The following is a 15,634-nucleotide window of genomic DNA, read 5'->3' on the forward strand; positions in this document are numbered from 1 at the left end:
CCGGATATTGTAGTCACGTGGTGTGATTGTAGGAAGCCTTTTAGGAAAGAGTTGACAGCTGACAGCCTAGCATACCTCAGTCTACTTTTGCGCGCAGAGTGTGACAGACCGTCACAGGTAGGAGGAAGTTTATTACACATTATACACGTTCGTTTTTTGTTGTAATGGACTGTTTACGAAGGGTGGCGTGTGAGTGGGAAAGACACAACATAGGCTACACAACATTCCTGCATTGTGTTATTCTGCTGTATCAACAAGGTAGTCAGGCTACAACGGAATAGAATAGCAGCAGAATAATCCGAGCACAATGCAGATCTCATAGTGGAACGAGTTGACCATGTTCTGTTGCGTTAGACCAGCTGGATAACGCATTTATTAAGACATTCATTGGTCTTAATGCCTTCAAGTTGCAGAAATAGCCTTTTATTGTGGTAATCAGTCGGCAGCACATGCTACAGAAATGTGGGACTGGCTGAGCAGCAGCTTCCTGAGCTGGGCTAGACTGAGCTTGCTACTAGGATGTTACAAGATTGCCATCTAAAGTTACAAATGGAGCATTCCGTGTGAAATCAGACCGAATCCAGGAAAATGGTTGCCGCACCGTCTCAGATGTTGCTCTAAGTTTGTTTATATAATGTTTAGATCCCAAAATTGACATATAAAAACTAAATATAACATTTTTGTTGAATTCCATATTTTCATACCTTGGAGTTAACTAATTTTGGAAGCTGTGTTTGGGCATTAATATCTGAATGAATCCATGTCTATTTCTAACCTGCCCAACGTCGTAGGATGGAAGACAAACAGTTCTTAGTATGTCTCTATGTTTATAAGGCCCTAGAAAGTGTAAAACTGGTTATGTTGAGGGTCTTATTGTTTGTATCCACATGGTGGCCTATCAGTGAATACTTTACGGATGTGCCAATATTTGAGTTCTCTGTAACAAATGCACATGAAGATATTAAGGATAAAACAAGGTTGCCTTTTTTCAGACATTTTATTTGGACTAGAATAGTATGGGGTAGCTAGTAGGAACACGAAAATCAATGTGGAAATAGAAAGTGCCAATGGTGTACCATGTTTAATTTTTCATTATTGGCCCTGTGATAAAACAATGACTTACACTATGTTAATCTATGGTTAGGGTTGGGTATCGTTTGAATTTGAACGATTCCGATTCCGATTTCGGTTCCTTGTTTCGATTCCGGTTCCTAACGATTCTCGATTCCGATTCTTGTAAGAAACAGGGTCAAAAAAGTTTGAATATTTTAAATGAGCTAGCTAACCAATGGTCTTTCTGAATGACATAGTCTGATCTTCTCCATCAATTTAATTCTATGAACTTTTTAGTTTTTATGAACTTTACTATAAGTTTCTCACAGGGCTGTTTTACAACTACAATAAATATCAAATCTATGAACTGTCATCTTGCTGCCTCAGCCCGGTTATGCAAACACCTTTTTTGTTGGTGTTTAGCAGCTTCTTCTTCCGGTTCGCGGATTGAGAATCGATACTAGGAATTGAAAATTAAACTTTTGAACGATTCCGGGAGAATTGGAAAGCTAGTTCCGGTTCCCATCGATACTCGATTCTCGATACCCAACCCTATCTATGGTACACATTTGACACTTTATTTGCTAAATGTCCATACATTGAACTACTTCTAGTGTCTACTAGCTACCCAACATACCATTTTAATCCTTTGAAAATTACCAGCACAAATCTACAAGCCCATTGCACTCTTGCACTTTTTCCAAAATGGGCCTTGTAGAAAATCAATGAGCTTGCTGTGCAAACATTTATTGTTCAGTCACACTGTCTACCATCCTACAAAGTTAGGGCTGGTTATGAATAATGCTTTTCGTGAAAATTAATGCCCAAACATTGCTTCTTAGATATATTTTTTAGGCAGTACAACTGAAGTAATATCCAGGGCTGAAATAAAACAGAAATATTTTACAGCCTTGGTTCTGGGTCCCATTCATGATAGACAAGGTTTGAATAAAATGTGAGACGTTGCGGCAAAAAGGTTATCTGATTTGAATGACCTGACTGATAAAGCTTTTGTATGTCGGCTAATGGGTTGACGCCTAAAGTTTTTTCATTGCTTTCTCACATTGATAGCTTTAGCAATGGTTACTACTGTTGAGGATTTACAATAGCCTATGATTTAATTGTTTTATGCAGTATATTAGAATCAAATACTAGGCAATGTAAATAATGTCTTCTACTGTAATGAAAGCGATTAGATTAGATTAGATTCAACCTTATTGTCACTGTGCAGAGTTCAAGTCCAAAGACAACGAAATGCAGCAGGCCAACTATTGTGCACTGCTGTGGCAGTTTAACAGGAGAGCTAAACTCTGGACCATTGCATGTCTATTCCAATACACTGAGTAGCCCACACAATATTTTTCTTGTTTGTGAAGTTGGATGAAGGAGTGCCCCCCTGCAGGCTAGAGATCGAGGTCACATATTTTTAGATTCCATTGCCATTATTCCGTTGTGCATACTGTTGTTATGTGACTGGCGGTTAGGGTCTAATCCAAGACTAGGCCTACAGGTAGGCTATATTTGCCACATTTATTAGTTGCATCTTCTTCATAGAAACACTTTATTGCGTAACTGTTGATCGTAACCAGCAATGTACACATTGTAATGTGGATTATTATCTGGTCAGGGAGGCTATACTGGAAGTAGGTGGTTTCGCCATCAGGTGGTGATCCGTTTAAATATTTGCATAATATATCAAGTTAATCATTGTACCTTGTGTAAGCATAATATAACTAGCACCACTTAGACAAGTTATATCAGAACGTTTGTGGAATGTCTTTTACAGGAGCTATAGTCAATGAAATGATTAGATCATATTACAGTAGACATGATTCAACTCTATAGACACTGTGCAGAGTACAAGTACACTCACCCACCCAAATGATGGTTAGAAAGTAAGAGTTTGGCATAGATGTGTACAGTATATTCAGTATATAGAACTCAGCAGTGTGTTGGTTTGGCTAGATATTGAGGTTCACACTAGAGGTTCCTGTGTTTGTCTGTCAGGTAATTTGTTGGAGACCAGCGTGACTGGGGCGAGACCATGCGGAAGGCCACGTGGGGACTTCTGCTGCTGCTGCTGCTGCTGCTGGCCTGTGTAGCCACCTGTGACCCGAGTGAGCAGGACCAAAATGGAGATGAGAAGGGCCCTCGACGGAGGGGCCACGTGTCCGTGGTGGTGGTGGGTGGGACGGGCGACCTCGCCAACAAGTACCTCTGGCAGGGCTTCTTCACCCTGTACGCTACCCAGGTGGGCAAAGGCCACACCTTTGCCTTCTATGGAGGCGGTCTGTCGCCGGCCGAAAGGGGCACCCCGCTCCTGTTTGAGATCCTCAAAAGCCAGGCGTGCCCTGAGGAGCTGTCGGCGGAGCGCTGCGCACTGATCAGGGACCAGTTCCTGCGGCTGACCCAGTACCGGCAGCTGAAGACCGAGGAGGACTACCAGACCCTGGGCCAGCACATCAAGACTCAGCTGGCGCAGGAGGACATGAAGGAGGCTGGCCGCCTCTTCTACCTGTCCGTGCCGGCCTTCGCCTACGCCGACGTCGCCGAGCGGGTCAACCGGAGCTGCCGGCCGCCGCGGAGCGCCTGGCTCAGGGTGGTGCTGGAGAAGCCCTTCGGCCACGACCTGCGCAGCGCTCAGGAGCTCGCCACGCGGCTGGCCAGCTCGCTCAGAGAGGACGAGATGTACAGAATAGACCACTACCTCGGGAAACAGGTGCACAATGCAGTATAATCAGCATTTCCTTGGAGGGTCATACTGTGATGACGCAACCAGTGGTTCAGACCCCCCTTCATCCTTCTGTTTATTTATTTCTTTGTTTGTTTGTTTATTTAGTTTCTGGTGGAAGAAGAATCACTGATTACGCAATGTCTGAGCAAATGTTTCACAATTTTAGAGTTGTCATGAAGCTACCAGTGCATGAAATGTTTTTAACTTTTACATAACATACACTTTTCAGAACCTTGGCCTCAAATAAAGAGATGTGTGTTTTTTACTGTCTGACATAAATAGGATAAGAGTAGAAAAGACATGCAGCTACTCTAAGATACATGGCATGAAAAAAGAAACAACACATTATTACACACACATATTATCGTTCTCAGAAGACTCTTTGAACATTTCCCTCAACAGAGCTCTAGAGGCTAAGAACCCTATAATCTGATTTGTATAGTTAACAGACACGTTGCAAGGCGTGACTTGCATGACCCCACACAGTTGTTGATAAGATGTTGCAATGCCATAAACAGTTTTACTCTGGTCCGCCAGCCCCCTTGCACGTCTCCCACAAAGTACAGATAGTGGTTCCAGGAAAGTAGGTTGCACAATTTGCCATGAATCAGCCAGTGGATGTAGCCAGTTAAACAATCCGTTCAGAGCATTTTCTACACGTTGCATGAATGTCCAGGAAGTGGCACAAATGTTTACGCTAGAGCAGAGCTGTGTCAGTCTCCTAATGTGTCATTGAAATATTAGTGACGGCACAGAGAGCTTATTGGATGGCAGTTGATTTATCATTCTCTCTCCCAAAAGGTTGTTTCCCAGATATTACCATTTAGAAAACAGAACAGGAAATTCCTAAAGCAAATCTGGAATAAGCACCATATTGATCGAATGGAGATTGTGCTCAAGGAAACACTAGATGCCAAAGGTATTGAGTGTACAGTAGACTGTTATAATATATTAATTAATACCATAATACATTGTCCTTAAAAGTAAAGATGGGAAACAAACAAATGCCAGAGCAAGTTAGCCATTCATGTCAAGCAGTGTGCTTTCTATCTTTTTCATTTCATTGCAGGGCGCATTTCCTTTTATGACCAGTATGGGGTCATCAGGGATGTGATCCAAAATCACTTGACCGAAATGATGACCCTCTTGACCATGACGGTCCCCAAAAACCTGACGGACTGTAAAGAGATTGACCAGAACAAGCTCAAAGTCTTCAGCGCCTTTCATCCGCTCGACAAGGACAGTGCTGTCATTGGACAGTACCAGTCCTATAATTCTGAAGTCCAGCTTGAACTCAATAAGACCAAAGATCATTTGAGCCTTACCCCGACATTTACTGGTAGGTTGGTTGATGAACTGACAATAGTACCGTATACTGTGATTGTATAGTATGTATAGTATGTTTAGAGAAAAAGCATGTGTAATATTTCCTTTGCTAATACTCAAACTTGCTCAAAAAGTTAGGCAAAGTTTTAAAAAATTTTTTGTCTAACTTCAGGTATTGCGGTCTTCACCACTATGCCACAGTACGAAGGCATCCCCATATTCCTGACGTCAGGTAAACTCCTAGATGAGCGGGTTGGATATGCCCGCATCACTTTTAAGAACAACGTGTTCTGCGTGCAAGACCCCAACAGTGTTGCGTGCAGGCAGAAGCAGATCGTGTTCTACATTGGCCATGGCGCACTGGGGTACCCGGGAATACTGGTCACTAAGAATCTGTTCAGGCCAGCGCTGGTGGGCAGTCTCTGGAAGGAGGTGTCCGAGGACAAGGACACCCTTTTGTTCGGCATGCCCCTCTCGGACTACTACATCCAGGTCCCGACGGTCCAGCGAGAGGCCTACACGGAGCTGATCCTGCAGGTGTTCCGCGGCCGGATGGACCACTTCGTCAGCGCCGACAGCCTCCTGGCGTCGTGGCGGTTCTGGACGCCTCTACTGGACAGCCAGACGCGCGAGTTCCCCCGGCCGTACCCCGGCGGCGTCGCCAACGGCAACCAGCTGGACTTCGAGCTGCACGGCCGCCAAGTGCGCTTCTGCACCGAGTCTCTGGTCAACGTCATCCCCCAGGAGCGCTCCGGCGGCGGCGGCGCTGGCGACGAGAGCTTCCAGGTGATGCAGGGCAAGTACCGCGGCGCGGACATGGTGTCGGCCTGGCCCGCCGAGCTGGTGGAGCGGCTGGCCGACGACCTGCAGGAGGCGGCCGAGGAGGCGACGGAGGAGGGCGTGCCCTTCCACCTGGCGCTGTCGGGCGGCTCCAGCCCCGTGGCGCTGTTCCGCCGGCTGGCGCGCCACCACCACGCCTTCCCCTGGTGGAACACGCACGTGTGGCTGGCCGACGAGCGCTGCGTGCCGCCCGCCGAGGCCGAGTCCAACTTCCGCACGGTGCACGACCACCTGCTGCGCCACGTGGCCGTGCCCTACCTCCACGTGCACCCCATGCCCGTGCAGCTCAACCAGCGGCTGTGCGTGGAGGAGGACGGCGGCGCGGCGGCCTACGAGCGGGAGATGGCGCGCCTCGTCAACGGCTCCAGCTTCGGCTACGTGCTGCTGGGCGCGGGCGCCGACGGGCACACGGCCTCGCTGTTCCCGGGCACGCCGCCGGACGCCCACGGGGAGAGGCTGGTGGCGCTGACCGAGAGCCCGGTCAAGCCGCACCAGCGCATGAGCCTGACGTTCGCCGCCATCAACCGCGCGCAGCGGGTGGGCGTGCTCATCATGGGGAAGGGCAAGCACGAGCTGGTCACTCAGCTCAGCCGCATCAAGGACACGCCCGACAGGTGGCCCATCACCAAGGTCCAGCCGGCCAGCGGACGGCTCGTCTGGTACATTGACTATGAGTCACTCTTAGGCCAGTGACAACATTCCTCCCCCACGCGTCAAGTGCTGTACTGAGAATGTTTTTCTTACAGGAGTGAGTTATGTTTGCATTTCATGGATTCATGAAATGGTCATGTTTTTAATCATTGAAGTTTGTGCACAAAGGCGATTTTGAGTGTTAATGAAGTAGGGAGTGTTTATGCAAATGCAGAATGTACTTATTCATTAACTGTGCTATCAATTTGAACAGTTTGTTCTACACTTAATTGAACGGATGCCTTACAGTCACACTTTAATGCCTAGTTTGTCTGGACAGCATCTACTGTTCATATTTCACACTCAGGAAGGGAAGGTTGGACTATGTGTACTGTGATTTACTTATGCTGGATAAAGACATTTTTATGTGTGATATTAATGAATTTCTATAACGTGCCAAATTTCCAGAACTCTTTACAATACAATACAATCAGTTAGGACTATGAAGTGATTTTACTAGTCCTATATTCTTGTAATCATATCATCTTTGTTATCTCCTTGTTCTCATATAATTCTGAAGGACCAAAATGCCTGTCATAATCACCAGAAGCATTCACTGCTATGTATGTCAAATGAAATGTTCAAAATTGTGATGATGTGATTTCAAAACCATCTAAAATGTTTAGACTAGAGGAACACTAGATGAAACGGTTAGTTGACTAAAAGCTTTCATTGTCACTTTGGCCACGTAAAATGTATTTCATGGTCATAATTCCACATTCCTCAGTTGCTCTCATGTAATTGGGAATGCTGAAATACTGTGAATTTGCTCTTTGTACCAAAGGAAAAGTTACTGTAATTTAATATGAATGCTGTTGTTTTATGTTACTCACAGCATGTAGAGGGAAATGAATATAGTGTTGCAAATTCTGATTAGATTAATTAACTGTAATACCTCAGAAAAGTGCCTTTTGGAACAGGTAATAGATTTATATATTTACACAAGGCCTTAGTTTGGCGATGGAAACTCGATGGGCAAGAAAATGGGCTATTCCTCTTTGGCAGCTTGTCTTAATCTCCGACAATAAATGAAAACATTATGCCGATGGGTTTTCAATATAAGAGTGGCGACATATTCTTCTCATATATTGCTCATGTGCCAGTTACAAATGACTGCCCAAGTCTATCTGATTTGTCTATCACATTCCTTTCCTTGGAAGAGCATTAACTGTGTTGTGGGTTAATAAGATGGATACATCTTGGATATCCCCAGAACCTCTTGTTATACCCCTTGAAAGATTCTGAATAAAGTGCTCTGTGGTGGTGACTGTGTTTTGTTATCCATGATGTAAATACAGGATAATATGTTGCTATTTACTTATTGTTGTGTAATTACCAGTAGACTTGGGCAGTAGGAGAGATGCTGTGCCACATCAGCACATTTTCCATGACAAATCTCCTCTTGACCACCACGGAACGCAGACAGAGGTTGCTTTCAAGTGAGCTAAAACGTGCACTACCATTTCTGCCCCTGCACGGCTGTTTCCGCCATGCAGCCAATGTTGCCCTCAAGAGTCTTCAAAAGAGCATGTTGAAATAATCTATATTGTTTTTAAGATTTCTGATATAAAGGTGCTTGTTTTTGTACCTTGTTGTATTTCACTCTGGAATATATTTTATTTTATAGGAATACCAAGTTAGCAATTGAGAATTGACACTGAATTAAATTTGGATTATTATTTTATTGTTGTGATCAGAACTTACTGTGTAGCATTAAAGACAATTATGAACAAGTAATTTCTTGATGTTTATGAAAACATGAGCACGAAAGCATACTTAACAATTGAATCTTGTTAGATAACAACATATATAGACCTGTAAAATCTAAATCGTAAATTACAAGACAGCTACATGATGCTACTGAACAACCATTGTGTGTTGCACATGTACTGTACACATGTCTTAAAGGTACAGTGAGCAATCATCCGCAATTTCAAGCCCGTAACATGTTTTTATAACATTCAGCAATCACCTCACGATCCACTAGCTTCCCATTCTGTGACTGTAAAAAACAAACAAACATGTAGCTACTGAAGGGATGGGTGAGCTACCACTGGTGTTTTGTTTGGTCCTTGGTGAACATATAATGTGAATAAAAGGGTCTGCTATAATTATAATTATAAACATAAACAAAACACATGACTTCCTGTGCAATTGCTGACTGCATCCTTAACCCATACTACTATGTTTTATAATGTGCTGTTTGGCAGACTTCAGTGGGAATGAATGAGCCAACAGGCATGTTTAGGTAAGAGCTGAATTGACAGAATGGCATTGTTGGAGTGGCACACTACTATCTCCCGCTTTCCACTAGTGCTTCAAAGAGGATCAACCCCACATAAAAGCTTGGCATCCAACACAAAGCTATATGCCGATGACGTCTGAGTAGGCAGCCACAATGCTCTGAACAGCCTGACCTCTCACTGCCACACCGTTAGCGCTCCGCTGTCCTCACTGGTCAAGTAGATTTGCTGGGAAATTGTTAATACTGATTCAAATAAAACAGCAATGTACTTTGCACCCAGGCATTCATAAACATTTGAGGTGAACTCATGTTCTCTCTCCTAAATGGGAAAAGAATGTAAAAAGGATTAAGAGGTGAAAACTGTTTGTACCTTTATGAGTCAAAGTTACATGAGAAACTCTATGAAAAAGGGGCTGGTTTCCCTGCTTCTCCTGTTTCTCTGCTGCCCAGAGTATTTGGTTGTAACATGATCTTTGTTCTCTGTCTGAGTATCTTTCTCACGCTGGCATGGAAACAGCATAAATAATTAAGAGGCTTCAGCATGGACGTGAATAGTCCTTTGGCTCAAAGATTGTTCCAGAAGCTCTTTTCTTTCACCCAGCTTGGCCACATCTTGCTGATCAGCCACAGGCCTGCTCTGGCCATAAAAAAGACTGGGGGGAAAAAGAGCCAAAGACAAAAATGAGTTCCAATTGTTTGCATGACTACACAAACCCCAGCCTTGCATTAGTTTCAGTGTGCTTTAAACGAGGGTGGACACGCAGTGCAAAGAGTTTACCCAGTTGACCCACATGTGATGTAGCTGACAAAAGTCTCAAACCATATCCTCTTCACAATTGATGTAATCAGAGAGAAAAATAAAATTAAAAAATACAAATTAATTTTCAAAACATTACAACATCAATGTACCTGTGGAGAGAATACAAGCCCAAGACAGAACAAGGGAAAGGTAGTAGAGTTCTGTCGTTGTCCATGCCTATAAGAGGGAAATGGGCAAAGAATGATTATCATGGTTACTTAAATCAATTAGACAAGTTTGTACAACGTGACTGCAACATTTTTAGTTAAATCAATAGACCATGTGTTCCAAAGTAGCTCAAATGTGGCATGTGACACCAGTCGAAGACTGAACACAAATACAGTATCTCTATTACATTTTACACCCATTCAAATGACAGTTTGGTTAACGGCCAAAATACAGATATCATATGATGTACGATTAGGATCATTTGATGATATGGCGAGAGCTTTTCAACTGAAATAGCAACGCACACAGTCAGTGGCCAGTAGAGTCAGGAGGGTGGTGCACAGCCCGTGAGCAAACGAGAGGACTCCGAATAGATGGAAGGACACACTGAAGCTCTGGGGCACTGGGTCCAGGAGCGTGAGAGCCACCGCAAACCCTGGAACAACCAATCTCCGTTCAGCTTAAAGCTGTTCATACAAAAACAGCACACTTTTTTACTGTTTTATTATGTTTTCTGGCATATCAGATGTTGCAAAAGGATCACCTGTTGCTATGAAGGAGAAGATAATGAAGACTATGAGGTTATTGAGGAGAGGCTGCTGGCAGTATCGAGATGATCGGGGCCTGGTGGGATATGATTACAGATTAGCGATAGAAAGCCTTACAAAAAGAAATGCAGTACATTTGCAGTCAGTTATTCTAAAAGCATATCAACAGTATTCTGGGTGAAATGATAAAATGGTTGAAAATATGAATGCCATGTTCAGACTGCCAAATGTATCTGAACTTGCCTGGTCAAGACATAAAGTTGTGGAGTGAGGATAGCCACTACAAATGTAACCAGAATGATCTGACTGTAAGAGAAATGATGAACAATAAAGCACTCGGGCGAAGTCCAAGTCCAGATTAAACAATTCAGTGTAAACAGTCAGGCCCAGTATATTATCTACTGAGAAGAAGCAGTTGTTCAGATCACCACTTCTCACGGGTGCTTACAATCGGAGCCTCTGATCTCTCGGTAACCATCTGCTGCAGAGGAACGCTGCGTAGGCCACAAAGTAATGAAACATGGACCTGGCTGTACTGCAGCTGGCTCAAGTGAGAGAGACTCAGTCAACACGGAACAAGACATCTTTGGAATGATTTTATATAACTCAACAGAGATGTGCACCACAAGCACTAAATGAAAACTGATGAACACTAAAGGCTCACCATGATTAAAAGCTTATACTTACCATCTAGTGATGCAGCCCCAACAAATGGATCTCTCAGCCTGGTGGAATACAGGTTATTAGAAAGGTTGTAGTCATTGTTGTAGCATGCATGTTACAGGAGGAAAGGTCCCCCCTAGTGGCTGGTCAGAGAAGTGTATCATGTTACAACCATAACAATGTGCCAACAGACCTATACATAAAGAAAAGAGCATACAACCATTTCCAGTCGTGCTGAATCACAGAGTGGTGCCTTTATTGAAAAAATAAATGTTGTTGAAGTGAGCTCAAACATGCCATATTGGCTGGCCACAAGAAATCTATTTCCCTAGTACTTTGAACAATAAAGTTGAGTAAAAGTCAAGAATGTGCCCTTCTGCAGTTGAAAATGTGATGCAATGTCCCTGTGCCCCTTAAAATGGTCAACACTTGGCATTCCCTGTGAGTGTCCCCCTCCATTGGAAAAGGGTGCCATCATGGAGTGCTCTTCATGCTGCCCTAGTGTTCCAAAGGGTGTCATATCCAGAACAGAACACAGTAGAGTCATCTCCGTATCTCGTGAAAAATCATAAAGATGTGCCAACGGAGGTGCTCCTTTAGTAGATCAAATGTGATAGAGGTATCGCAGAGATACAGAGGGGTGTTCCCTACTTGCATCAGTTTAGGGAAGTCTCCTAATGACCCCCTGCAGTGAAAAACCTGATGACCATACATTATAGGATAAACTTGAGGTTCCCTACAGCCTACAGGTGCCTTTCTAATGAAGAAAGAAATCTTCAAGTGCCCTCTAGGCACTGTGTCACTGAAGTACCTTGCAATGGATAGAGACAAATCAGTCAAATTGAAATGAAGTGCCCTGCAGTCCTCCTCACCAGTGCCCTCTAGGGAAGGTTTCCCGAAATTCAGTGTCATGACCGCACGTCTAGGCTGCCGCCAAATACATTTTAACCCTTAAGGGTGTACTGTCACACCGGTGTGACAGGAATTTTGAGAAAATAACTTTCTAAAGATTGGGGTTTATTGAATTCATATGGACACAAAGTTGCCGTAGAATGGAATCTTTTAGAATGTTTAAAAACGTACTCATTTTACGTTTCTAGGACAGATGACTTAGTCTAATATCTAGCTGTCATTTTAACTTACAGAAATGGACCATTTAGCTGCAGAATCTCAGATCTTCATGGAGAAGATTCACTACCTTTTTCTTTAAATCAGGTCAAGCATTTTAGCTCACTACTTTACCGGGGGGCTTGCCATATTTCTAGTCTGGATTGCGTGATATAGCACAGTGTTCATTAAGGATGAAAATTATTTCATAATACATTAATACATTAATAGTTATTTGCATGTTGGAGCCTCGTGTTATTAAGATAGGTGCCATTTTCACCCCGTCCTTACACAGTCTAAAGTTGGCTGCTGTGCTGAATATCTAGGTATAAAGCGATTAGAAGAGTTTCCAGGAAATGCGTGCCCTTTGGGTCAGAAAGCAATCTGTGAGTGTTAACCTATGCCATCACTGGACAACAATGTGCTGAATGGAGAAGGGATGCTATTATAAAAATATAACAAAAGATGTGATTACGACTCTCAACCTGACAACCCTTAACCTTTAACCTCTTGTGTTGTATGCCCAGCCCACTGACAGAACATTTAAGACAATATCTCCAATTAAGCATATTGAATCGTACTTGTTCACAAATACCGATTATGAATATGTGTGTGTCATATAAAAACCTGACATAGGCTACACATTTACAAGTTGTCTGTTCAAATGTGGAATCCATTTCACACAACATATGCTTAAGACATTACTCTGCCTGCCCCCCTGCCCCCCCCCCCACCCCCCCCCGCCTCGAACATCCATCCATCTGAAAATCCCAAGAGGAAAGAATTATTTCCCCATGTTCAGTGTGTGAAAAGTTACAGTACTCCCTGCCGCTTGGTGCTTCCGACACCGCCTCCAAAATAGCCATTGTGCTGGTGAGATCACCCCTGCCCCATATTTCTAAACACAGGGGCAGGTCATATTGAGACCTGAAGAGCCCCAGTGGTTCATTCGCCTCATCTACACCGTTGTGACTGAGGTTGTCTGACTCTGAGGGATTCCAGTTTCAAAGGAACAACGAAGTCTTCCAAACAGACACAGCTGATTAACCATGCCTGCAGACTACACTGGAACCTGGGACTTTGTTAGTAGTGAAAACTTTGAAGGTTACATGAATGCCCTAGGTGAGTGTGAAGCTTTCATTCATTTCCCAAACTCGTCGGTTGCGATACTATTTGGTTCTCATCAGTTCAAAATGTAATTTATTTCAAATTAATTAATTATTTTTTTCTGTTCTGTTTCTTTTCCAAGTATGGTGACATTACTAAATCACACAGGTATAACTATTTGACAGGATGTTGCAATCACTGTAGTAGTGGTAGTAGTAGTAGTAGTAGTAGTAGTAGTAGTAGTAGCGTATATTCACTGGCAGCGGCAATCAAGCAATCCATGTCAAGCTTTGGTAAGACAGTCTATAATGTGCCTCAGTAAAATCTTTGCTGTCTCTCTGAGATTGCCTAAAGTTTCAGAACATGAACGATGAACGATAATCTCTCTGAGCTGTAAAAGCAGTGGTGACTAATAACAGCCATTTCTAATTATCATTTCCAAAATGGCAGTGTCGAGTTTCATCTTTTTAAACAGAACTCTGCATGCATTTGAGTTCAAATGTGAAAATTACTACACTGTTCAGTCAATGCATGGGAATTCAGAATTGCTAGACAAGTGTCTTGCAGCTGTGAACTCCACACATTCCTTCTCCATAGAGTTGCATTCTTATCTCATATTCCAGTATGACACTCCTCAGATACATGCATGTATAGCTGAACATTGAGGTAGTAAAGCTTATGTTCCAATAAAGTACTTTATTATTATGGAACACATTTCATAAAATGTATTGTCAAATAGGGAATTTAGGATGTTCGTTATTAACATTAACATTTCATGAATATGTTTTCCTTCATGCAGGTATCGACTTTGCCACTCGCAAGATTGCAAACATGTTGAAACCTCAGAAAGTTTTCGAACAAGATGGTGACTCCTTCACAGTCAAAACTCTAACTACTTTCAAAAACTACTCCTGCTCATTCAAGATTGGTGAGGAGTTTGAAGAAGTGACAAAAGGCATGGACAACAGGAAATGCCAGGTCAGAGTTATATTAAATAAATATGAAAAAGATTAATTAAAAAGATATTGCACTGTATATCTTAGCATCTTAGTCTACAGCCAGGGAGTCATTCACCAGAACTGTAAAAAAACCCTCTTTTTTTTCTGTTAACAGTCAATTGTCAACTGGGATGGTGACAAACTGATATGTATCCAAAAGGGTGAAAAAAAGAACAGAGGGTGGACTCATTGGATAGAAGGGGACCAACTCTATCTGGTAGGTTTTGTCATACAGGAGGCCTAACCGTTTCAGAATGCATAGCCTACAACTGACTTTGATTCCTCTCTCCTCATCTTACAGGAATTGCGATGTGAAGACCAGGTTTCCAAACAGATTTACAAAAAGAGTGCCTAGCTTCTTGCATGGTCTAATGATCAAATTATGGACTTTTACATTGGAGCATATAGTGAATATTATATCTTCTGATGTACACACCCTGGAGCAAATGATATTTACTGTGTTAAGTTTTTCGATTATTGATTAATACGTGAACCATACATTTTGATTTCTATCCAACAGAATAGAAGCAATAAAATGTATAGCCCCACCTTTTTCTGTTAGCAATCCCTATACTTTTACTTATAACAAGACACTGATTTTATGTAAACTGTTTAAATACAATAAATCTTACATCACATTGATATGTGTTTGTCAAAATCTTTTATGCACCTATACCCACTGTTATTTGGTTGACAAGCTCATATCAGCTTCAACAGTCCACATTATAGGCCTACTTTTCCCCTGGACTGTAACCTCATTTGGCTTATGGATTGATAAGGTTTGTGTAGGCTCTATTCAATCATGCTACCTCCCCTTTAGAGGCGTTGGCTCAAAGCACATTTAGCATTCGCCAAAAATTCTGAAATGTTTAGTTGGCTGCTGCATGACCTATGACACTATGGCCCTTTTGTGGTGCTTCCTAATGTTCAATAAAAAAGAAATAGTGCTGCACTGGCCAATATTATCTGATGTAGGCTAAATGTAACAATTTGATGAGATTTGACACGACATCTGCATCACATCCTTGGACGCACACAAAATGTCACAGAATATGTTCCATTTAGGGAACTGTTGTTTTTGTAGTAAATTTGTGCCATAAACCTCTTCCTCAAAAGGACAAAACAACATCTTTCAATTTAAGACTCCTGGGATTTCAGAGCATAGCCAGGTCTAATGCCCACACAAACTAATTTCTCATATGGTTCATAGGCCTATTAGCAGCACAGTCTCCTCCACAAATACCGTATTCCAACAATTTTCACTCAATAAGACATTACCGGTCAAACGTTTTGTCATTTTTTTTTACCATAAATGCTGTTATTTTAAATAACACGTTTGGGGGAGATACCTTATTT

The 15,634-nt window shown here is 42.6% G+C and overlaps 3 protein-coding genes across 3 annotated transcripts; 2 read left to right on the plus strand and 1 right to left on the minus strand.

Moving 5' to 3' along the window:
* h6pd (hexose-6-phosphate dehydrogenase (glucose 1-dehydrogenase)) lies at positions 1–8,380 on the plus strand. The gene is made up of 5 exons (XM_062544614.1): positions 1–117; positions 3,061–3,772; positions 4,589–4,706; positions 4,857–5,126; positions 5,286–8,380. The coding sequence occupies exons 2-5, from the start codon at positions 3,098–3,100 to the stop codon at positions 6,644–6,646; spliced, it is 2,424 nt and encodes an 807-aa protein (XP_062400598.1). The 5' UTR covers positions 1–117; positions 3,061–3,097; the 3' UTR covers positions 6,647–8,380.
* Positions 8,381–8,494: 114 nt separating this feature from the next.
* Positions 8,495–11,119, minus strand: LOC134091893 (uncharacterized). Its single transcript, XM_062544615.1, has 6 exons — positions 10,852–11,119; positions 10,647–10,709; positions 10,400–10,479; positions 10,161–10,291; positions 9,798–9,864; positions 8,495–9,541 (listed from the first exon to the last, which is right to left on the minus strand). The coding sequence occupies exons 1-6, from the start codon at positions 10,923–10,925 to the stop codon at positions 9,453–9,455; spliced, it is 504 nt and encodes a 167-aa protein (XP_062400599.1). The 5' UTR covers positions 10,926–11,119; the 3' UTR covers positions 8,495–9,452.
* Positions 11,120–13,093: 1,974 nt separating this feature from the next.
* Positions 13,094–14,920, plus strand: rbp7b (retinol binding protein 7b, cellular). Its single transcript, XM_062545103.1, has 4 exons — positions 13,094–13,295; positions 14,080–14,258; positions 14,394–14,495; positions 14,580–14,920. Exons 1-4 carry the CDS (start codon positions 13,223–13,225, stop codon positions 14,631–14,633), a joined length of 408 nt encoding a protein of 135 aa, XP_062401087.1. The 5' UTR covers positions 13,094–13,222; the 3' UTR covers positions 14,634–14,920.
* Positions 14,921–15,634: the final 714 nt, after the last annotated feature.

The sequence above is a fragment of the Sardina pilchardus genome, chromosome 9 (assembly GCF_963854185.1).
Source record: "Sardina pilchardus chromosome 9, fSarPil1.1, whole genome shotgun sequence".
Taxonomy (NCBI): Eukaryota; Metazoa; Chordata; class Actinopteri; order Clupeiformes; family Clupeidae; genus Sardina; species Sardina pilchardus.

Bases quoted from the DNA above. Each gene is read 5' to 3' on its own strand.
- rbp7b (XM_062545103.1), top strand. From the start codon at position 13,223: ATGCCTGCAGACTACACTGGAACCTGGGACTTTGTTAGTAGTGAAAAC. The intron at 14,259-14,393 runs GTCAGAGTTATA...TTCTGTTAACAG, and splicing joins TGGACAACAGGAAATGCCAG to TCAATTGTCAACTGGGATGG. The intron at 14,496-14,579 runs GTAGGTTTTGTC...CTCATCTTACAG, and splicing joins AAGGGGACCAACTCTATCTG to GAATTGCGATGTGAAGACCA.
- LOC134091893 (XM_062544615.1), bottom strand. From the start codon at position 10,925: ATGTTTCATTACTTTGTGGCCTACGCAGCGTTCCTCTGCAGCAGATGG. The intron at 10,480-10,646 runs GCAAGTTCAGAT...ATATCCCACCAG, and splicing joins CAACTTTATGTCTTGACCAG to GCCCCGATCATCTCGATACT. The intron at 9,865-10,160 runs GTGCGTTGCTAT...TCCCTCTTATAG, and splicing joins CTCTACTGGCCACTGACTGT to GCATGGACAACGACAGAACT.
- h6pd (XM_062544614.1), top strand. From the start codon at position 3,098: ATGCGGAAGGCCACGTGGGGACTTCTGCTGCTGCTGCTGCTGCTGCTG. The intron at 3,773-4,588 runs GTGCACAATGCA...CTCTCCCAAAAG, and splicing joins ACCACTACCTCGGGAAACAG to GTTGTTTCCCAGATATTACC. The intron at 4,707-4,856 runs GTATTGAGTGTA...ATTTCATTGCAG, and splicing joins GGAAACACTAGATGCCAAAG to GGCGCATTTCCTTTTATGAC.